Raw genomic sequence first — 18,905 nt, forward strand, 5'->3', positions numbered from 1 at the left:
GCTCCTAGTGATCCCGTCATACCCCATGACAGTTATGCAATAGCTCTGTGCAACATCGGTATTTTACAGAATCTTAATACATCAGTATTGTATTCTTTTTGTATCTCTAATGCAACTCCTTATGTGTTTTCATATCATATTGGTGCATACAGATTTTTTTCTATTATTTGACAGCATAAAATATGTATAGTATCTCATAACTATATGTAAAAGCAGAAAAAAAATACAGTTTTTTTTAGATTTATTCTATCAAGTGAAATGCTCCCTCCCCCCTTAAATAGAAGAAACTGACATTTGCTGAGGATATTTAGCTATATAATGAAACCACTCAGGTCATTGTGTAGCAGATGTGCTAAATCTCTAAATAGAAGCTGTAAACAAAGAAGCATAATATGATGATGGATTTATGCCTTTTAATTTATATTGGCTAGTCTATCTTTCATATCAATGCTCCACCATTTTTGGACACCTAATAAAGAGTGAAAAATGACATCATATTGCTTGTGTGTAAAACAATTCATCCGTGTCTGGATGCATTTGGACATTAATATGCTTTTCCTTGACCCTTTATAGATTAGGGCTTGACCCAAAGCTGTTGGCCAAAATCCTGAACATGAGCTCTGGACGTTGCTGGTCAAGCGATACCTATAATCCTGTTCCTGGGGTGATGGAAGGCGTTCCCTCCGGCAATAATTACCAGGGTGGATTTGGAACAACTCTTATGGCAAAGGTAGATTATTATGTAAATTGCTGGATACAAGCTTATTAAATTGACTATACTAGGTTTATTATGTTTAGAGAATAATAAAGTGTTAAATCAATTGAGTGTTTTTTGGGTGACCTTTCTATAGAGAGCGGTCTCCCCTGAGAGAAGAGGTTATTCTTATGAATTGTACAATCCATCAAATTGAATTTGAATTGAACAACATTTTCAGGTCTAGGATGTAGAACTGTAGAGTGACTTAGTTATACTACTTTATATCTTTTAACTTTCTAATGAATCAACCATTAATGATATGTTTAGTGAGGTTTCAGTTGTAGATGTCCAAAGATACAGTAATCGTATGTAAATTGTGATCCACAGACCCTTCTTTATCTGTATAATTCCAGTGACTGCCCGATAAAGTTTACATGTAGCTGAAACTGCAAAATGTCGCGTTAATTAAACTGTTAATAAGAAATCTAGCTTTATGAATTTTTACTAGAGGCAATAACTGCCCAAATAATACTGTTCCCAACCATTGTCAAATGTAAATTTGTTAATTCTTTTGTTGCTTGTTGCTGACTTAAAAATTGTCAGCAGTATATCCACTCTTCTAAAATGGACATCTTCTTGTATTCCATAATGGAGATGAGCAAAAGAGAAGCGTTTACCAGGATAACACACTATTATTACAACATATAAAGGATGGTCTTGTAAGGGCTCATTCAGACGACCGTTCTGTTTGTCCTGGTCAGTTCCTGTTTTTTACGGACCTACTGACAAGACCATCTTTTAAATGTCTTTTGTGTAGGATCAGATTACACACGGAAGCACTTCTGTGTGCATCAGTTCCTACAAAAAAAACACATCAGATGCCGTATATACATTCCGTTATTATGGAACATGTCCTATTCTGTTCTGTTCTGTAATTGTGGACCATGACACAATTCAAGTCAATGGGTCCACAAAATCCCCGGAAGCCGCACGGAAGGACTTCCGTGTGACTTCCGTTGGGTGCCCCTGCAGTCTGTGTCCCACTCCTGTGACAGCCCCGCAGCTGCTCGCACTGCTGTTTGTTAGCATCTACTTGCATAGAGGATGACGAGCGCCAACATCAGGCTAGCAAAGTTACCTGCGTTGATGGTCTCTGCTGCACTCCTGACTAGAGATGAGCCACCCCCCTAGAGTTCGGGTTCGGTTCGTCGAACGGTGCCCCGTTCGACGAACCGTTCGACGAACCTCTCGAACCCCATTGAAAATAATGGGAGGCAATCAAAAACACCTGGAAAATACCCTCAAAAGGTGTCCAAAAGGTGACAAACAACTCCCAAAGACAACACAAACACATGGGAAAGTGACAAGGACAAATACCCATGTGAAAACTAAACAGCTGGATGAGGAAAAAGAGGAGGAGACACAGATATAGGCATGGCATGCCCTTCTAAAGTCATGAAAAACACAGCAAGGAGACTCCAAGCTGAGTCTCCCTTTTTTCCCAAAATTGGGCCACACAGACACCCCTTCAGTGGCATCACTTGTGCCCAAGTTGCAAACTTGACAGGTAGATTTGCATCAAGCACATTCCAAAATACGCCAGCCTTAACTGTTCCCAGGATGACACCGGGGTAGGTAGCAAAGTCTTTGCTGAACCATGAATTGTTCATCTTGGCTCGTTTTTAAAAAACACCGCAAGGGGACTCCAAGCCTCCCGTTTTTTCCAAAAATTGGGCCCCACAGACACCACTTCAGTGGCAGCACTTGTTCCCCAGTTGCAAACTTGACAGGTACATTTGCATCAAGCACATTCCAAATCCACCAGCCTTTACTCTCCCCAGGATGACACGGGTAGTAAAGTCCTTGCGGATCCATGACTTGTTCATATTGATGAACGTTAGTTTGTCCACATTGTCACTGGACAGAAGCGTGCGCTTATCTGTCAGCACACACCCAGCAGCACTGAAGACACGTTCTGAGACAACGCTGGCAGCTGCACACAAGATCTCCAAGGTGTAAGTCCAAAGCTCAGGCCATTTTTCAAGATTTGAAGCCCAAAATGAGCAAGGCTCCAGTTGCAAAATCATGGCATCGATGTTCATTTGGAGATACTCCTGTATCATCCTCTGCAGCCGTGTCAGACTTCTTGTCTCTGTTGGCCTTGCAAAGGATGGTCTAAAAAAATTATGAAACGATTCAATAAAATTGCTGTTACCAGCAACAGATACGGTGCTGCTGGTACGGTTAGACTGTTGATGACGAGACAGTCCCATGTTTGTCAAGTTACAACTGGGAGATTCACTCCGTGCACCACTGGTGTTTGGTGGAAAAGCCGAGCTAAGATTGAGTAACAGCTTCTGCTGATACTCCTGCATACGTGCATCCCTTTCTATGGCTGGAATTATTTCACAAAATTTGGACTTGTACCGGGGATCTAATAGTGTGGCAACCCAGTAGTCATCATCACTTCTAATTTTGACAATACGAGGGTCATGTTGTAGGTAGTGCAGCAAGAAGGCGATCATGTGTCTTGCGCATCTATGCGGACCAAGTCCTTGCTGTGTTTGTGGCACAGAGGTGCTAACCGTTCTTTCTTCCTCTGACATCTCCCCCTAACCTCTTTCAACTGAAATGTGACCAAGGTCTCCCTCATCTGCTGAGTCTTCCATGTCCATTGGCAGTTCGTCCTCCATTTCTTCATGTTCTCCTGCACCTTCCTCAACATTTTGCCTGCTACCATGCGCCCTTGTTAATCCCTCTCCCCCATCGTCCCATGCCTGCCGCCTTGGTGATGATGAACGTCTGGACCTTGGTGATGTTATCCCTTGCGCATATGAATCCTCATGTACTTCCTCCCCTTCCTGTTGAACCACCCCCTGACTCCGAATAGTGTTTAGCGTGTGCTCCAGCATGAAAATGACTGGAATTGTCATGCTGATAATCGCATTGTCAGCGCTAAACATATTCGTCGCCATGTCGAAACTGTGCAGAAGGGTGCATAGGTCCTTGATCTGAGACCACTCCATCAGGGTGATCTGCCCCACCTCTGCATCTCATTGGCCCAGGCTATACGTCATGACGTATTGCACCAGTGCTCGGCGGTGCTGCCACAGTCACTGTAACATGTGGAGAGTCGAATTCCAGCGTGTCGGCACATCGCATTTCAGGCGATGAACCGGCAGGCCAACAGACTTCTGTAGCGATGCAAGTCGCTCAGCTGTGGCGATTGAACGGCGGAAGTGAGCAGACAGTTTTCGTGCCCTGTGCAGAAGGCCATGTAGGCCGGGATAGTGTGTTAAAAATTGCTGGACAACAAGGTTCAACAATTGAGCCATGCAAGACACGTGTGTCACCTTGCCCAGGCGAAGGGCCGCACCCAGGTTTGCAGCATTGTCGAACACGACCTTACCTGGATGCAGGTTGAGTGGAGACAACCATTTATGAAACTCAGACCATAGAGCTGCCTACAACTCAGACTCTTATTTCCAAGACATTTCAAGCTAAAGACCGCCTGATGCCGTTGCGCTCTGCTGCCAGCATAGTAAGGAGGTGTGCGTGATTCCTTGTGCGCAGTTACATCGCTGGTGGCCTGACCAGGCAGGCTTGAGGCGGAGGTGGCGGACCCAGACGAGGTTGAGGAGGCAGAAGCGTTGGAGGAACTTATACATACAGAGGATTGATGCACAAGTCGTGGGGACGGCAAGACTTGTTCAGCAGACCCTTCTCCATCTATCACCATAGTTACCAGTGCCCAGTCAGCGACATGTAATGCCCCTGTCCATGCTTACTGGTCCAAGTATCGGTGGTGAAATGCACCCGTTCACACACAGTTTATCAAGGAAGCGGTGATGTTGTGTGCGACATGCTGGTGTAGCGCAGGCACAACTTTCTTGGAGAAGTAGTGGCGACTGGGCATCTGGTACTGGGGCACAGCGACGGACATAAGGTCTCGAAAATCCTGTGTGTCCACCAGGCGGAAAGGCAGCATTTCGGTAGCCAAGAGCTTACAGAGGGATAAAGTTAACCTCTTAGCTTTGTCGTGGGTCGGAGGAAATGGCCTTTTATTTGTCCGCATCTGAGGGACAGAGATCTGGCTGCTGTGTGTAGACGGTGGTGAGTAGTGTATCCCTGGAAAAATGCAGGTTTGTGAGGAAAGTACAAGCTAGACATGATGTTGCCTTTATCCAACGTTGGTGCTATCGATGTCTGAGAGAGCTGTACACCCGCACTTGTTTCCTTTTCCAAACCAACTGACAACGTACCAAGCAAACTGCCTGTTGCGGTTACAGTGGTGGAAGATGTGCGTGGAAAACCAGGTGTGACAGCTGCCCCCACAGTCATAGAAGATGAAGAGCACATGGATGCACTGGAAGGGGCAGGCGGTGGTTGGCCCGCTACGCTAGGCCGCATTGCAGCACAGTGAGCTTCCCACTGCCCACTGGGAATTATGCTTGGTATTCATGTGATGATTCATGGAAGAAGTTGTCAAACTGGTGAGCTTTTTGCCTCTACTTATAGATTCCCGACAAATTTTACAGATCACATGATTTGGTTAGATCCTTTGCAAGGTCATAAAGGACCAGGCTAGGCAAGGCTTAGAGGACATGCGACCTGCTGAGCCACCCCGACTTATGCTCAGAGGCAGAGTGGTGGCTGAGGATGCAGTTGTAGACGTGCTACCAGTACTCCGACTCTGTCCAGGAAGGCGCAAGGCAACTTCGTCGTCAGTTGCATCCTCCTCCACCACCTCTGTTGACCTCAAGTGCTTGACTGTGGGTTGACCGTAAGTGGGATCTAGAACTTCATCATCAAGCGTTGTGTTTGCACTCCCCTCGCCCTCAGACCTAGCCTCTTCCTGCCCTGACCCAATATTTAAGTTGTCATCCCAATCTGGTATCTGCGTCTCATCATCATCAGTATGTTCCTCATTGTCTACACTAACAGGTGTTACAATTTGTGAATGAGGGTCTACATTATGCTCATAAACTTGGTCATCAGGGCCTGAATCAGAGTCACAAAGCTTCTGGGCATCACTGCAGACCATTTCCTGGTCTGTACTCACTGTAGCTTGGGAGCAGACCTCTGATTCCCAGGCTATAGTGTGACTGAACAGCTCTGCAGACTCAGCCATCTCTGTTACACCATACTGTGCAGGGAGGGTGGAGACTTGAGAGCTGGGAGAAAGCAAATGTGATTGGGATGACAACTCAGAGGACTGTTTTGTTTTTTTTTGGTTTTTTTTTATGTGGTAGTTGAGGTGGAGGAGAGGGCACTTGTTGGAGCACTTGAGATCCATTCAAGCATGTTCTATTTTTGGCCATCATCTACCTTTTGTTACAGTTGTTCAGGTCCGTAAAAAAGGGAGCACATCGGATTGTCCACGGAAAGTAGTAGACATCTTACTTTTACTGGAAGATGGCTTCTCTTCAGCAGATGTTAATGTAGCTTTGCCACCTTCCCCACGGACACAAACTTTTTTTCCTTTTCCAACACGCCTGTTCCCCTTTCCACCAGCATCTGTCCTTTTGCCACTCATTTTGTTAGCGACAAGATTAGCCACTTAAAATGTGGTAGCAAAATTTTGAGAGGTGGTGTAGATTGCAGAGGGGGTTTAGCTTTGACAGCTGAAGAATCAAAACTGACTATCCCTGACAATGCAACTATGGCCCTAAAACTGGCAGCACTGTTTGCTATAAAAATAGCGTAGCAAACATGGGCAGGAGGGTAGAATTCAGAGGTGCTGGAACTTGCTTGGCACCAGTGGGACACTAAATTAGTATAGCAGACACTTTGTGGTTGCCACTAATTTTCAGCACTGTTTGCTATAAAAATAGCGTAGCAAAATGTGCATGAGAGTAGAATGCAGAAATGCAGAGGTGCTGGAAATTGCTTGGCACCAGTGGGACAACAATGGAGTATAGCAGCCACTTTTTGGATGCCATTAAGTTTCAGCACTGTTTGCTATAAAAATAGTGTGGCAAAAGTGGGCAGGTGGGTAGAGTGGCTGGGTTCTCTGGGTCAGTGGACAGGAAAGGAAGCCTCACTTTCTATCCCTCCTAATGGTGAAATGCAGCAAGGAATTCCCTAAGCTTAGGTACACAGACGCTGTTATCTGAAGCTGTATACAGCGTTTCCATGGACCTGCCTGTCACCTATGGCTCTGAGCCCCAGGAAATCAGCCCTGAAAAGGGCTGAAATAAACTTCTGTCCCTAATCTGTAGAGTGCTGTGTGTATAGCGTACACAGCCGGAGCGGCGACAGGAGCAGCGTGAGCGGTGACTGTCTCCTACACGCAGAAAGCAGATAATGGTGCCGTGAGGGAAAATGGCCGTATTTATAATGCAAGGACATGTGACATTCACAGCCTATGACACATGCCCTTGCTTGTCTGGCAAAAAAGACCACTTAGCTGTGTGTGTGTCTGTGATTGGCTGACATGCTGGCCCGCCCCACTGCACGCGCGCTTAGGGAAAAAAAAAATGGTGATCGCCATTATCCCAGCAGCACTGATCTAAACGCGCCCCCCCCCCCCGCACACTATACGCTGAAATTTGATAGTGTGAATTACAGAGTGACTCACACTATTACAGTGAAAAGCCAGCTAGTAACTAGCTAGGTTTTTGCTGATCGAACAGTTCTCGAACGTAACTCGAGTTGTCGAGCTTTTAGCAAAAAGCTCGCGTTCGAGTTCGATCTCGAACACCTCCAAAATCACGCGAACATGAAATTGGTGAACCTCGAACATCGCTCAACTCTACTCCTGACGTCAGTGCTCATTACTGACATCCATTGCCCGCAGCGATATGACCTAAAGTCTCGCAGGAGCTTGTGACATCACCGCTAGTCACAGTCTCGGGCCGCCCGCGAAAGTTGCGTCAAGATCACATTGGTCATTGAATTCAGTGATGAGCGTTGACATCAGGAATACAGCGGAGTTCATCACCGCAGGTAATGTCCCTAGCTAACCTCATGACGTCGGCGCTAGTCATATGCCCTGCAGTGAACTGGCCTGACCTAATGATGTTAGTTCAGGTCACTGCACTGCTCTCCCAGCCAATGGCGAACATTCTGTTCTTCACTGACTGGGACAGTGAGTATGGTAGGCATAGTTGTGAGACCCCCTTATTAGATTACGCTAGATCCAGATTTCTTTTTTTCTTTTCAATAAATTGGTGAAAGAGGGAATGTGTTGGAGAGTTTTTTCAAATAAATTTCTTCTTGTTGTCTATTATTATTTTTTTTTTATTACTGACCAGATTAGTGAGTCAGGTATCTGATAGACGCCGTGACATCACTAACCCCAGGGCTTGATGCCAGGTGACATTACACAGCTGGTATCAACCCCATATATTACCCAATTTGCCACCGCACTAGGTCTGCAGGCTGCAGCCGTCTGCTTTACTCCTGCTGGCTACAAGAAATAGGGGGGACCCCACGTCGTTTTTTATTTATTTATTTTTTTTGCTAAATACAAGGCTATGCACCCTTTAGTGCCACATGAAAGGCACTAAAGGATGCAAGATTGAAAAATGCAGGGGAGTGGAACATTATATATGTCTTTCTTATCCCTCTATCTATCTAGCTGCTTCCATTTTTTTTTTTGCTGTCCGCAAAAAAAACGTTAGACACACGGACCGTATACGGAATGGATACGGTTGTCACACGGATGCATCCATGGAAAAAACGGGACCTTTTTTTGCAGACCGCAAAAATGGGACCGTCATGTGAATGTAGCCTAACGCTAACAATTTGCTATATTATCAAAGAGCAAGGTATCTACCTGTCTTAAAGGATCCTTACTTACATGTCACCTGACACCTCCATCATTTAGAGGGGTATTTCCATTTAAATTAAGTTTCTACCCCTGCTGCAGCAAACCATGTATATACTTTCTTTCTCCTTGTCCACCGGTGGGTCTCTGCCTCTGCTGCTGGCTCTTGGCAATAGCTGAAGCCCTGGTATCATGTCGATATAGTGCATCAGCCAATCATGAGCTCACCAGTTGTGAAAGGGGCGTTCTGTCTACCCTGGCATAGCTGCCATCTTCACTAATTGTGTGCCACGCTGTTAACGGGACATCAGTGCCGCAGTCAGTCAGACACTGGGAGCAGTGGTATAGACTCACGGGTGGACCTGGGGAAAGTGAGTACCGTGTGATTTTGTTTTATAACAAACTGGAACCATGATAGAAACTTATTTGAAAGGGAATAATCCCCCTATTATTGTGCCACTACCATGGTACCAATTAATTTTAACTAATTTACCAGTGTGATATGAGCTCAACAGAGAGAGGATTGGTAATATATATATATTGTACATTGTGTAGGGCGGGAGTTAATAAAGTTGCTGCAGGAAAGTTATGAGTTGGGGGATCACACTCTCAATTTTTGCCTGGAATTCTTTTTTATACTTGCAGACTATGATCATGTATACATAGCAAAGTGTAAATGTGCAATATATCAGTGATGGGTTTCTTTCTCCACTTATGAGCCACTACTTCTCTTCCCCCTGCTTCTTAAACTCTTCATTCACTTTGAAAGACAGCTAAAATATTGCCCAATACAAAATAACTATGTTCTCACTGAGGAATCAGATTACACACTTCCTACTGAGGTCTCTGAAGGGGTGAAAGGGAGGAGCAGATTGAGGGAGCAGCTGAGACAGACACATTGGTGCTGCTGCTTTTTGGGGAAGTGTTTCTCACCATAGTACTGGATTCACTTCTACACTGCTCAGTACTACTGTATAATATCCTTCATAATGCTGCTGCTTCTAAACATGTGCTACAGATTCACAGGAGAATAGGAATCCCACTTGTCAATGTGTATTGTTTGTCTCAAATAGTAGTTGCATTAATGGAGTAGAGGGTATAGGTAATTTGCTCTAATAGCAGTTGGTAATGCTTTAATCACTCACTGCCATAAATGTAAATGAGCGTTCTGTTTCCATTTTGCTATATTATTTGATACAAGTCACAGACTTATATTGTGTACTATATAATATTGTCTTCTTACTTTTATGACAGGATCTAGGTTTAGCCCAAGACTCTGCCACAAACACGAAGAGTCCAACTCCGCTGGGTTCCCTCTCACACCAGGTGTACAGACTAATGTGTGCCAAGGGCTATGCCCAGAAGGACTTCTCCTCCGTCTTCCAATTTTTACGTGAAGAAGAAAATTTGTGAGCATAGTTGTTACTGTTTTGGGGAAACTGGTAACGTTTCAGGTATATGACAACATATAAGCCTTTAAATGAGAGAACCTTTGAAGAAGTGATGTCTTGAACACTGCAAACCCGTTGTTGAATACTGTTACTGTCTCAATGGTAAAAGTGCATAGGCAATTTTTTTTTAATTGCTGTAAAGTAAGGTTCCAAAACCTGCCCTAATGTCACCCATCACCCAGCGTTCAGAGTACTGAACCTGGGGTCACACTCGAAATCTACGTTTTTATACAACTGTCAACTCATCGTGTTATGTTTAGGAGTCGGCGAGTATGTTTGTGATCTAATATATGTCTGTTACTGTGTGTTTCATCAGATCCTGCTATTAAGGATTTGTTTTCTGGACTTTTGTGACGAAAATGATCATGGTCTCCTTTAATAAACAAATAGGACTAACTGTGGATATTGTATTTCATCGCAAGCTGAAACAAAGGAAGATGTTGGAGCAAAAGATCATTTCTATGTATATTCCTAATAAACATTACCCTTCAAACCTTCTTCCCAATAAATGTGCATTTGTTGGAACACGTTATGAATGTATTTAGTAAAAACGATAGAGAAGAGGACATGATTGGTGCCTAAAACCTAGTGTTCCCCAATGTCCTAAAAATAAATGAATGAAAATGCTTATGTTTAACTCCTTGGCATCACAGTTAGTTTTGGCCCTTATAACACTTTTTTTTTTATTACTTTATTGCCACATTTCATGAGTCATAGGTTTTTATTTTTTCAGAGCCGTCACAGGGGTGTCTCGCATGCAATTGTAGGTGAGGAGCTCGGCTTTAAGAAAATACCTCCATCAATGTACAGTTAGATTTGGGAGGGGAGTGTTTCTCGGTTGCTAGGCTCGAACCCGAGTGGCAGCTTTGGGTACTTGGGATACTGATGGGGGGGCTAGAAGGTTGTTGGTAGCTGGAGCTGGATAGACGCGCTACAGTTGTGGTATCCTTAATCTGGAGGCTGTGATTGCAGAACATACTGGTGGGAGATACAAAAGCTGTGGGCCAACCAAAAGTTGGGAGATGGTGGGTATCACCTGTTACAGGGTCAGTGAAACTATCGGTCCTGGTTTGGGATCTTGTGGACTGGGGGGGGATCTCTTTTGGCCATATACTTGGAGTTGCTGTAAGACCATGGACAGAAGAATAAAAATAATTGCATTGTTAACCTGCCTAGGTGATTAATACAACTCACACTCTCAAATCTTCCCAAAGGGCTTGTCCACAATTGGTATCTCGTTATTTGTTCTGACCTTTAGAAAAAAGTTACAAACTGTGTAAGAACACACAAAAATGGATTGCTATATTCATAAACAGTTTAACAAGTTTATTAACCTTGAAAACAACATATTAAAATACACCAAATATCAAAGGATGGAAACAGAGGAGGTGAACAGGAACAATCCAAATAATGGTCCCTTACAGTCCGGCATAAATAACTGATGTATAACTGTTAATTGGTACAATACTCAATGGCCCTCATGTAATAAGCTAGTTAAAGTATCACTACAGGAATAGTACCATTATGTAGAAAGCAGTCAGAAGAAGACAAAAGGCCTGAGACATATCTCTGTTGGTCAAAAAACGCACAGGGAACAGTGTAAAATTTAAAATGCAAAACAACAAAATGAGTGGTTTATTTGTATTCCTCCCCATAAAGAGTCCAGGTTTGGGATGGAAGTCTGCAGTCACTTTGTTACTGCCGACTTCTGATTCCTCAATGCCGGCATGAGAGGGGGCATATTCCTGGTAGGCATGCGTGGCCTCACTTAATACAAGGGAATTGAGTAAAGGCTAGCATATCTAGTAACCATGTGATCGCATTTGTGCAAATCACATACTCTCGTAGTTTTCATTGCAAATCCGGACAATCCCTTTAAGCCTTTATGGGGAGAAATACAATCAAAACAGCAATTCTGCAATTGTTTTTTGCTTTCTAAATTTCACGCTATTCACTGTGGTGCACAAATAGTGTTATTTTTTTTCTTTTTCTGTATGAATATGGTGATTCCAAATTTATATGGTCTTATTTACCTTTTATTTTGTACAATACACACACTCTTGGAGGGGAAACATCACTTGTAGTAATTTTCATGTTATTTTTATTCAGTGGGTCGCTACAACAATACCAAATCTTATATAGCTTCATGTTTTGCTGTTTTTCCACAACAAAATATATTTTATTTTTTCAATCACAATTTTGTTAAACAGTTATATCTGGACTTATTTTTTGCAGGACAAACTCTACTTATTACTGGTAATATTTTTGGGCGCACATGCGTTTCCTGCCAGCTCTCACTCTGTGCCTATAGACAATATTTCCTTAAAGTCAGAGCTGTACCTGTCCTTCAGCTCCCACACACCCATCCTAAAGCCCCCGTCACATTTAGCGACTTACCAGCGATCCCGAAAACGATGCGACCTGATAAGGATCGCTGGTAAGTCGCTGGTGAGATGTATCACAGTCAGACCTTACCAATGACTCGGTAAAGATACAGGTCGCTGTAGCGACCTGTATAACGATCTCTGCTGTCATTGGGACCCTGTCACACAGAGTCAAACATAGCAATGCGTCCTGCCCAGCAGGACATCTCCTTTGAAGAAAATGGTCCAGGACATTCAGCAACGACTGGTGACCTGATAGCAGGGGCCAGGTCATTTCTGGATGTCAAACACAGCGACATCGCTAGCAAGATCGCTGTTGCGTCACAAAGCCCGTGACTCAGCAGCGATGTCGCTAGCGATGTCGCTTAGTGATACGTGGCCTTTAGTGCTTGCCCACTCCACCTACATAGCACCATCCTGAAACTCATACAGTCTGAAGATGGACGGATTGCTGCTTCCCAACATTCCTCCCTCTTTACCTAGTTTATCCTGCAGACAGTGATATTACAGGTACTGACACAGGCTCCATGACCTGTAGAGGAACAATGTCATATCAGTTTATATAATGTATCATTCTGAAACTCCTAGCCCCATGCCTTCTGGCTAAAACCTCAAGCTGATCAGATTACTTTCTGGATGGAACCTGCAATGTTTCTGTGCTCACCCTCCCTGTGAAACAGCCTGTACCCCCATGAAATTCCCATTCCGAGCTCACTGCAATGGTTCTGGCTGACCGTGTGACCAGACCAATCAGTCAGCCGCCTCCTACAGAATAGTGGCTTTCCCATGTGATGCTGATGGACAGGTCTGTTCAGATGTTCCTCCTTCAACAGCCATTGTCATGCAGCAGCCATGGACATAAGTGTTCGTTAGTTTGTGAGGAAAGCTGCACGAACAAAAGAAACTGGCAACCCATCCAAGACCAGGTTGTCTCTTATCTTGCTTCATCAAATACAGTGGAATCATTGTAACCCAGTCAATATATTATTTTTCTATCCTACCACAGGACTTGTGCACACAGCAAATCTTCTACATGCCGATACAACATACATTTATTGAATGGGGTAAATGGGGAAACAGAATTAACCCTTACTTTTCTGAAGCAGATAAATGAGGTAATAGAACATTGTTCATATGCATTTTACTGCACATTTATTATAGGGATTTGTAGTGCAGTATTAGTGTTAAAAACTTTAAAGAAAAATTAATACACTGCATATGAAAGTGTAGCGGAGACTGAGGGCTCTTACTTGTAGCCCAATGTTCTTCGTGTGACTCATAACTCTTAAGACAATTGTTATGCCTAGTTACTAATTTATAGATCTTTAGAATCTTCAGAATTATTTCATTTAACTAGAAAAACAGTAAAAGCTTGTCTTCCCTGTGAATCTTTTATTCCAAATGAGTTCTTTATTTTAAAGTAATACATATTTAAACTCTGGGTAAAACACCATGGGAAATAACTAGCTACACAGTACTAAAAAAATTAATTCCTTATATCGTGGATCGTCACGGAATAAATGATTGGAGACCACTTTTCCCAAAGGGTTTGTTTCTGGTCTAAATACAAATATATGTTTATTATGCAAAATAAGTTCAAGTGAAGCAGCTAATTAAAGGCTATTGCCAAGTTACTGTTGACACCGAGCGCACACATCAAACACTACATAGAGAAATTAGAAGATAATGTTAGTGCTAAGTACTTGGGTAGAGAGCTTCTTAACTTTGTTTATAGATAACTGGGTTGACCTCTATACAGACAAGATAAGAGCGCACCACAGGAGCAATAAAGATCGGCACATATTACTATATACACTGCAATACTGACAGACTATGCACCCCCCAGAGGCAGAATCTATAGGTGGACAGAAGAACCCACCACAAAATGCGGTGATTTGGCTTAGAACCCAAATTGGGAAAGGCCAACCCACGAAAACAAAAAAAATCACAATCTCATTGAAAATAATTTTACTAACAAGGTACTAATGCGTTCTCTCCATTTCAGTGCCAGTGATTGTCACCTATTGTTAGTAAGTAGAACGTGTAACCTAGTGATAACCGCTGTTACAGGGTTTTCTTGGCATATATACAGTGGGTACGGAAAGTATTCAGACCTCTTTAACTTTTTTACTCTGTTTCATTGCAGCCATTTGGTAAATTCAAAACGTGTTTTTTTTATTATTATTATTATTATTAATGTACACTCTGCACCCCATCTTTACAGGGAAATAAATCAAATGTAGAAATTTTTGCAAATTTATAAAACAAGAAAAACTGAAATATCATGGCCAGACGTATTCAGACTCTTTGCTCAGACAGTCATATTTAAGTCCCATGCTGTCCATTTCCTTGTGATCCTCCTTGAGATGGTTCTGCTCCTTCATTGGAGTCCAGCTGTGTTTAATTAAACTGATAGGACTTTATTTGAAGAGGCACACACCTGTCTATATAAGACCTCACAGTTCACAGTGCATGTCAGACAAAATCAGAATTATGAGGTCAAATAAACTGCCCAAGGAGCTCAGAGACAGAATTGTGGCAAGGCAAAAATCTGGCCAAGGTTACAAAAAAACTTCTGCCGTACTCAAGGTTCCTAAGAGCACAATGGCCTCCATAATCCTTAAATGGAAGAAGTTTGGGACCACCAGAACTCTTCCTTAACCTGGCTGTCCAACCAAAGTGAGCAATTGTGGGAGAAGAGCCTTGGTGAGCTAGGTAAAGAAGAACGGCAAGATCACTGTGGGTCAGTTCCAGAGATGCAGTAGGGAGATGGGAGAAAGTTTCAAAAAGTCAACTATCACTGCAGCCCTCCACCAGATGGGCCTTTATGGCAGAGTGGCCCGATTGAAGCCTCTCCTCAGTTCAAGACATATGAAAGCCCGCATAGAGTTTGCAAAAAACACATGAAGGACTCCCAGACTATCAGAAATAAGATTCTCTGGTCTGATGAGATGAAAATAGAACTTTTTGGTGATAATTATAAACGGTATGTGTGGAGAAAACAAAGCACTGCTCATCACCTGCCCAATACAATCCCAGCAGAAAAACATGGTGGTGGCAGCTCATGCTATGGGGGTATTTTTCAGCTGCAGGCACAGAACGACTGGTTGCAATTGAAGGAAAGATGAATGCGCCCAAGTTCAGAGATATCCTGGAAGAAAACCTCTTCCAGAGTGCTCTGCACTTCAGACTTGGCTGAAGGTTCACCTTTCAACAATACAATGACCCTAACCACATAGCTAAAATAACAAAGGAGTGGCTTCAAAACAAATCTGTGACCATTTTTGACTGGCCCAGCCAGAGCCCTGACCTAAACCCAAATGAGAATCTCTGGAGAGACCTGAAAATGGCTGTCCACCAACGTTCACCATCCAACCTGACGGAGCTTGAGAGGATCTGCAAGGAAGAATTGCAGAGATCCCCCAAATCCAGGTGTGAAAAAACTTGTTGCCCATTCCCAGAAGACTCATGCCTGTACCAGCTCAAAAGGTGCTTCTACTCAATACTGCGCAAAGGGTCTGAATACTGATGACCATGTGATATTTCAATTTTCCTCTTTAATAAATTCGCAAAAATGTCTACATTTGTTTTTTTCTGTGAAGATGGGGTGCAGAGTGTACATTAATGAGAAAAAAAAAATCTTTTTTGAATTTACCAAAGGGCTACAATGAAAGAGTGAAAAATTTAAAGGGATCTGAATACTTTCTGTACACACTGTATCTGGATATCTAGAGGTTTTATGCACTTGAGTCCACACCTCATTTATTTCAATACGGAGCAGAATAGGAGTAGACTTAAAGGGAACCGATCACTAGATTCATACTGCCCGAGCCACAGTCGCATGAACCAAAGTCTGGCTGCATGATTGCAGCTAGATGTTTTTTTTTTTACTCTGTAGTTTAACGTTTCAGAGAAAACTTAGAATGAAGATCTGAAGATCTGGCTCAGTAGGAAGAGACGTGGCTAGACCAGCTTCTCTTCCTCTTGTTCCAGTTGACCAACAAGTCTCATATATATATATATGTATATTATATATATCTCAATCACACACACACTGAGAGATCTGTCAATCAACTGGTGTGAGACCAGGAGAAGTTCGCTGCGGGAAGTTCTGAACAAGTCACTAGAGTTGAGCGACTACCTAACTATTCGTACTTGCTATACTCATAACGAATACTGTCTAATACTCGCGTATCCATTGCAAATAGTGCGATGCAAGTCAATGGGGAAAAGCTCGCAATGTAACGAGTAACCCGAATTCCACACAATTCACTACTCGCACGAATAGTACGGCATTCGGGTTACTCGTTAAATGAGAGAATATGTTATGAGAATAGAAAGTACGAATAGTTAGGTACTTGCTCAATTCTACTAGTCACTGCTCTTCTCCAGCTCTTCCAACTTTTATTTTCTCTGAAGTACCACCACATTTCAGAGTAAGACAAACCTGGCTATAACTGTGCAGTTAGTATGAATCTTATCAACGATTCCCTTTAAAATACTGTAGTCCTATACTTTCTCCTTACTCAGATAGAGATGCAAGTAAAGGAGTTGTTCAATGCCACTCATCTGCCTGATTTGACATTGGGGAACACGCCAGCCAGGACTAGTGTTAAAGCCACTATTCATCACCTAGAAGTAAGTTAGCGTGCATATTCCTATTCTAAATTCTAGGAAACGTGAATGATACGGTACCTGCCAGCTGGTGGACAGTTGCCTTGGCTGCTGTCCTGCGCAGCTTCAATGTCCAAGAGAGACAGGTGCTGTATAACTAAAAATGGATTTACAAGCTACTTGTGCAAAGGTAACTAGCTAATAAAGCGCACCAGCATCAGCACTGATTGAAGACACCTGAAATATTAGAGGTGCAGGAGCTGATGGTTTGTGGTACAAGTACAAATTTCTGCAACTCTGCTGTATTTGTAGCATCACAGAAAATAACTTCCTGCTAGTAAATAAAAAGCACATACTTCTGAGCTTTGCAGTAGAAGGCATTACAAATGTGCGGCACATGAGAGCCGAAGAGCGCTGTATCACTGAAGGTGCTCATTTATCTGAAATTGATCTGTGAACTAAGCGTAGACCTAGAGATGTGCCACCAGGCAAAGTAAGCTGTGGCTGTGTGTCCAGTTGGGACCCAGTCACTCTCAGCCCTTATTCACATTGAGGCCTATTTTAGACCCATGGTAAGGTTTTAATATTAGCGAGTGTAGGTACTGTCCCAACCAGGTACACCTTGTCGTTGGTGGGATGGCTTTATGCTTTTTTTTTTTTTATAAAATAATAATTATATATAAAATAATTTTTCCCTTGGTTTTGCTCTCAGATTAGGTTGGAAAAACCTGGTGACAGATTCCCTTTAACAAGTTAAATCCCTCTGTCAATCTTTGACAGCGGGATTTAACACACACCAGTGGGTAGAACGCCATTCCCCACTCCCATCGGCGCTTCCTTGATGTCGTCGTGGGTTGTTAATGGGTTGTTATGACGCTGTTCATGTGAATGCCATCTGCAAGCCGGCATCCACAGGAGATCGTGATTTCTGCTGTACAGGGCACTGCTGATGCACTGTTTTGTACAGCACAGGCGATTGGACGATCATAGCTTCAAGTCCTCTAAGGGAACTATTAAATACAATATAAAGTAAAAACACAGTTTTTTAAAAAATATGAACCCCTCCCCACAATTTGAAATCACCCTCCTTTTGCCCGAAACGAAATTTAAAATAAATACACATTGGACATTTCTGAACACGGTAATACCAAATCTATCAAAATATAAAATATATAAAATGAATCCGATCGGTAAACAGTATAACGAAAGAAAGATTAACTTAACGGAAAAAGAATTTCAGAATTACATTATTTTTTTTTTTTGCTATAGTGCAATAAAATACTATTGGAGGCAATCAAAACATTGTGTCTATCCCAAAATGGTATCAATTAAAACGTCACCCCAGGCCACAAAAAAGAAACCCTCGCTTAGCCTAAGGACCCTCAAAAAATGAGAACATGCCAGAAGCTGCAATAGAGAATATTAAATACATATAGGCAAACTGTTATATCGGTGGTGCATATAAATGTACAGCAGATGCAATAAACTCACCCCAAAGGGACAAAAGTCTGTCTGGTGTGCGCAATGTCCGGATGTAGAGGGGTCCAAAAGAGTGAATGGCTGAAGTCTGGTGATGAAAAAGTCCCGGGTAAGATGCAGCTGCCAGGGATGCCCCAACCAGCGGCAATTATGGCGATGGAAGCAAGGAGCTGGTGCATGGGCAGCGTGTGATGTCACACAGGTGCAGTAAGGGAGTCGGCAGGGCTCATACTTCCTTACCTGTTTCTGAAATTGAGAGTTCCTTGGTTTGGTATCTACGAACTGGAACAGACAGAGAATTACATTGCCAGGTCAGTTTTACCATATAATGAACATGATAAATAAAAAGCCCAAAAAACAATGGAGGAATTGCACTTTTTTTCCCCAATTACACCACACTTGGAATTTTTTTTCCCGTTGTCCAGTACACTAAGTCGCAAAATGAATTGTTTCATTCAAAAGTACAACTCGTCCCGTAAAAAAAAAACAATAATTCCTCATATGGCAAG

At 42.8% G+C, this 18,905-nt stretch overlaps 1 protein-coding gene across 2 annotated transcripts in view; it reads left to right on the forward strand.

Moving 5' to 3' along the window:
• HIBADH (3-hydroxyisobutyrate dehydrogenase) overlaps positions 1 to 10,417 on the forward strand; it is a 268,039-nt gene extending 257,622 nt beyond the window's left edge. For both annotated transcript variants that reach the window (XM_075316684.1, XM_075316683.1), the window contains exons 7-8: positions 574 to 730; positions 9,723 to 10,417. In XM_075316684.1, coding sequence (XP_075172799.1) covers positions 574 to 730; positions 9,723 to 9,881 — 316 coding nt within the window. In that variant the 3' untranslated portion in view covers positions 9,882 to 10,417. The remainder of the gene's footprint in view (positions 1 to 573; positions 731 to 9,722) is intronic.
• Positions 10,418 to 18,905: the final 8,488 nt, after the last annotated feature.

This window comes from Anomaloglossus baeobatrachus, chromosome 6 (assembly GCF_048569485.1).
Source record: "Anomaloglossus baeobatrachus isolate aAnoBae1 chromosome 6, aAnoBae1.hap1, whole genome shotgun sequence".
NCBI lineage: Eukaryota > Metazoa > Chordata > Amphibia > Anura > Aromobatidae > Anomaloglossus > Anomaloglossus baeobatrachus.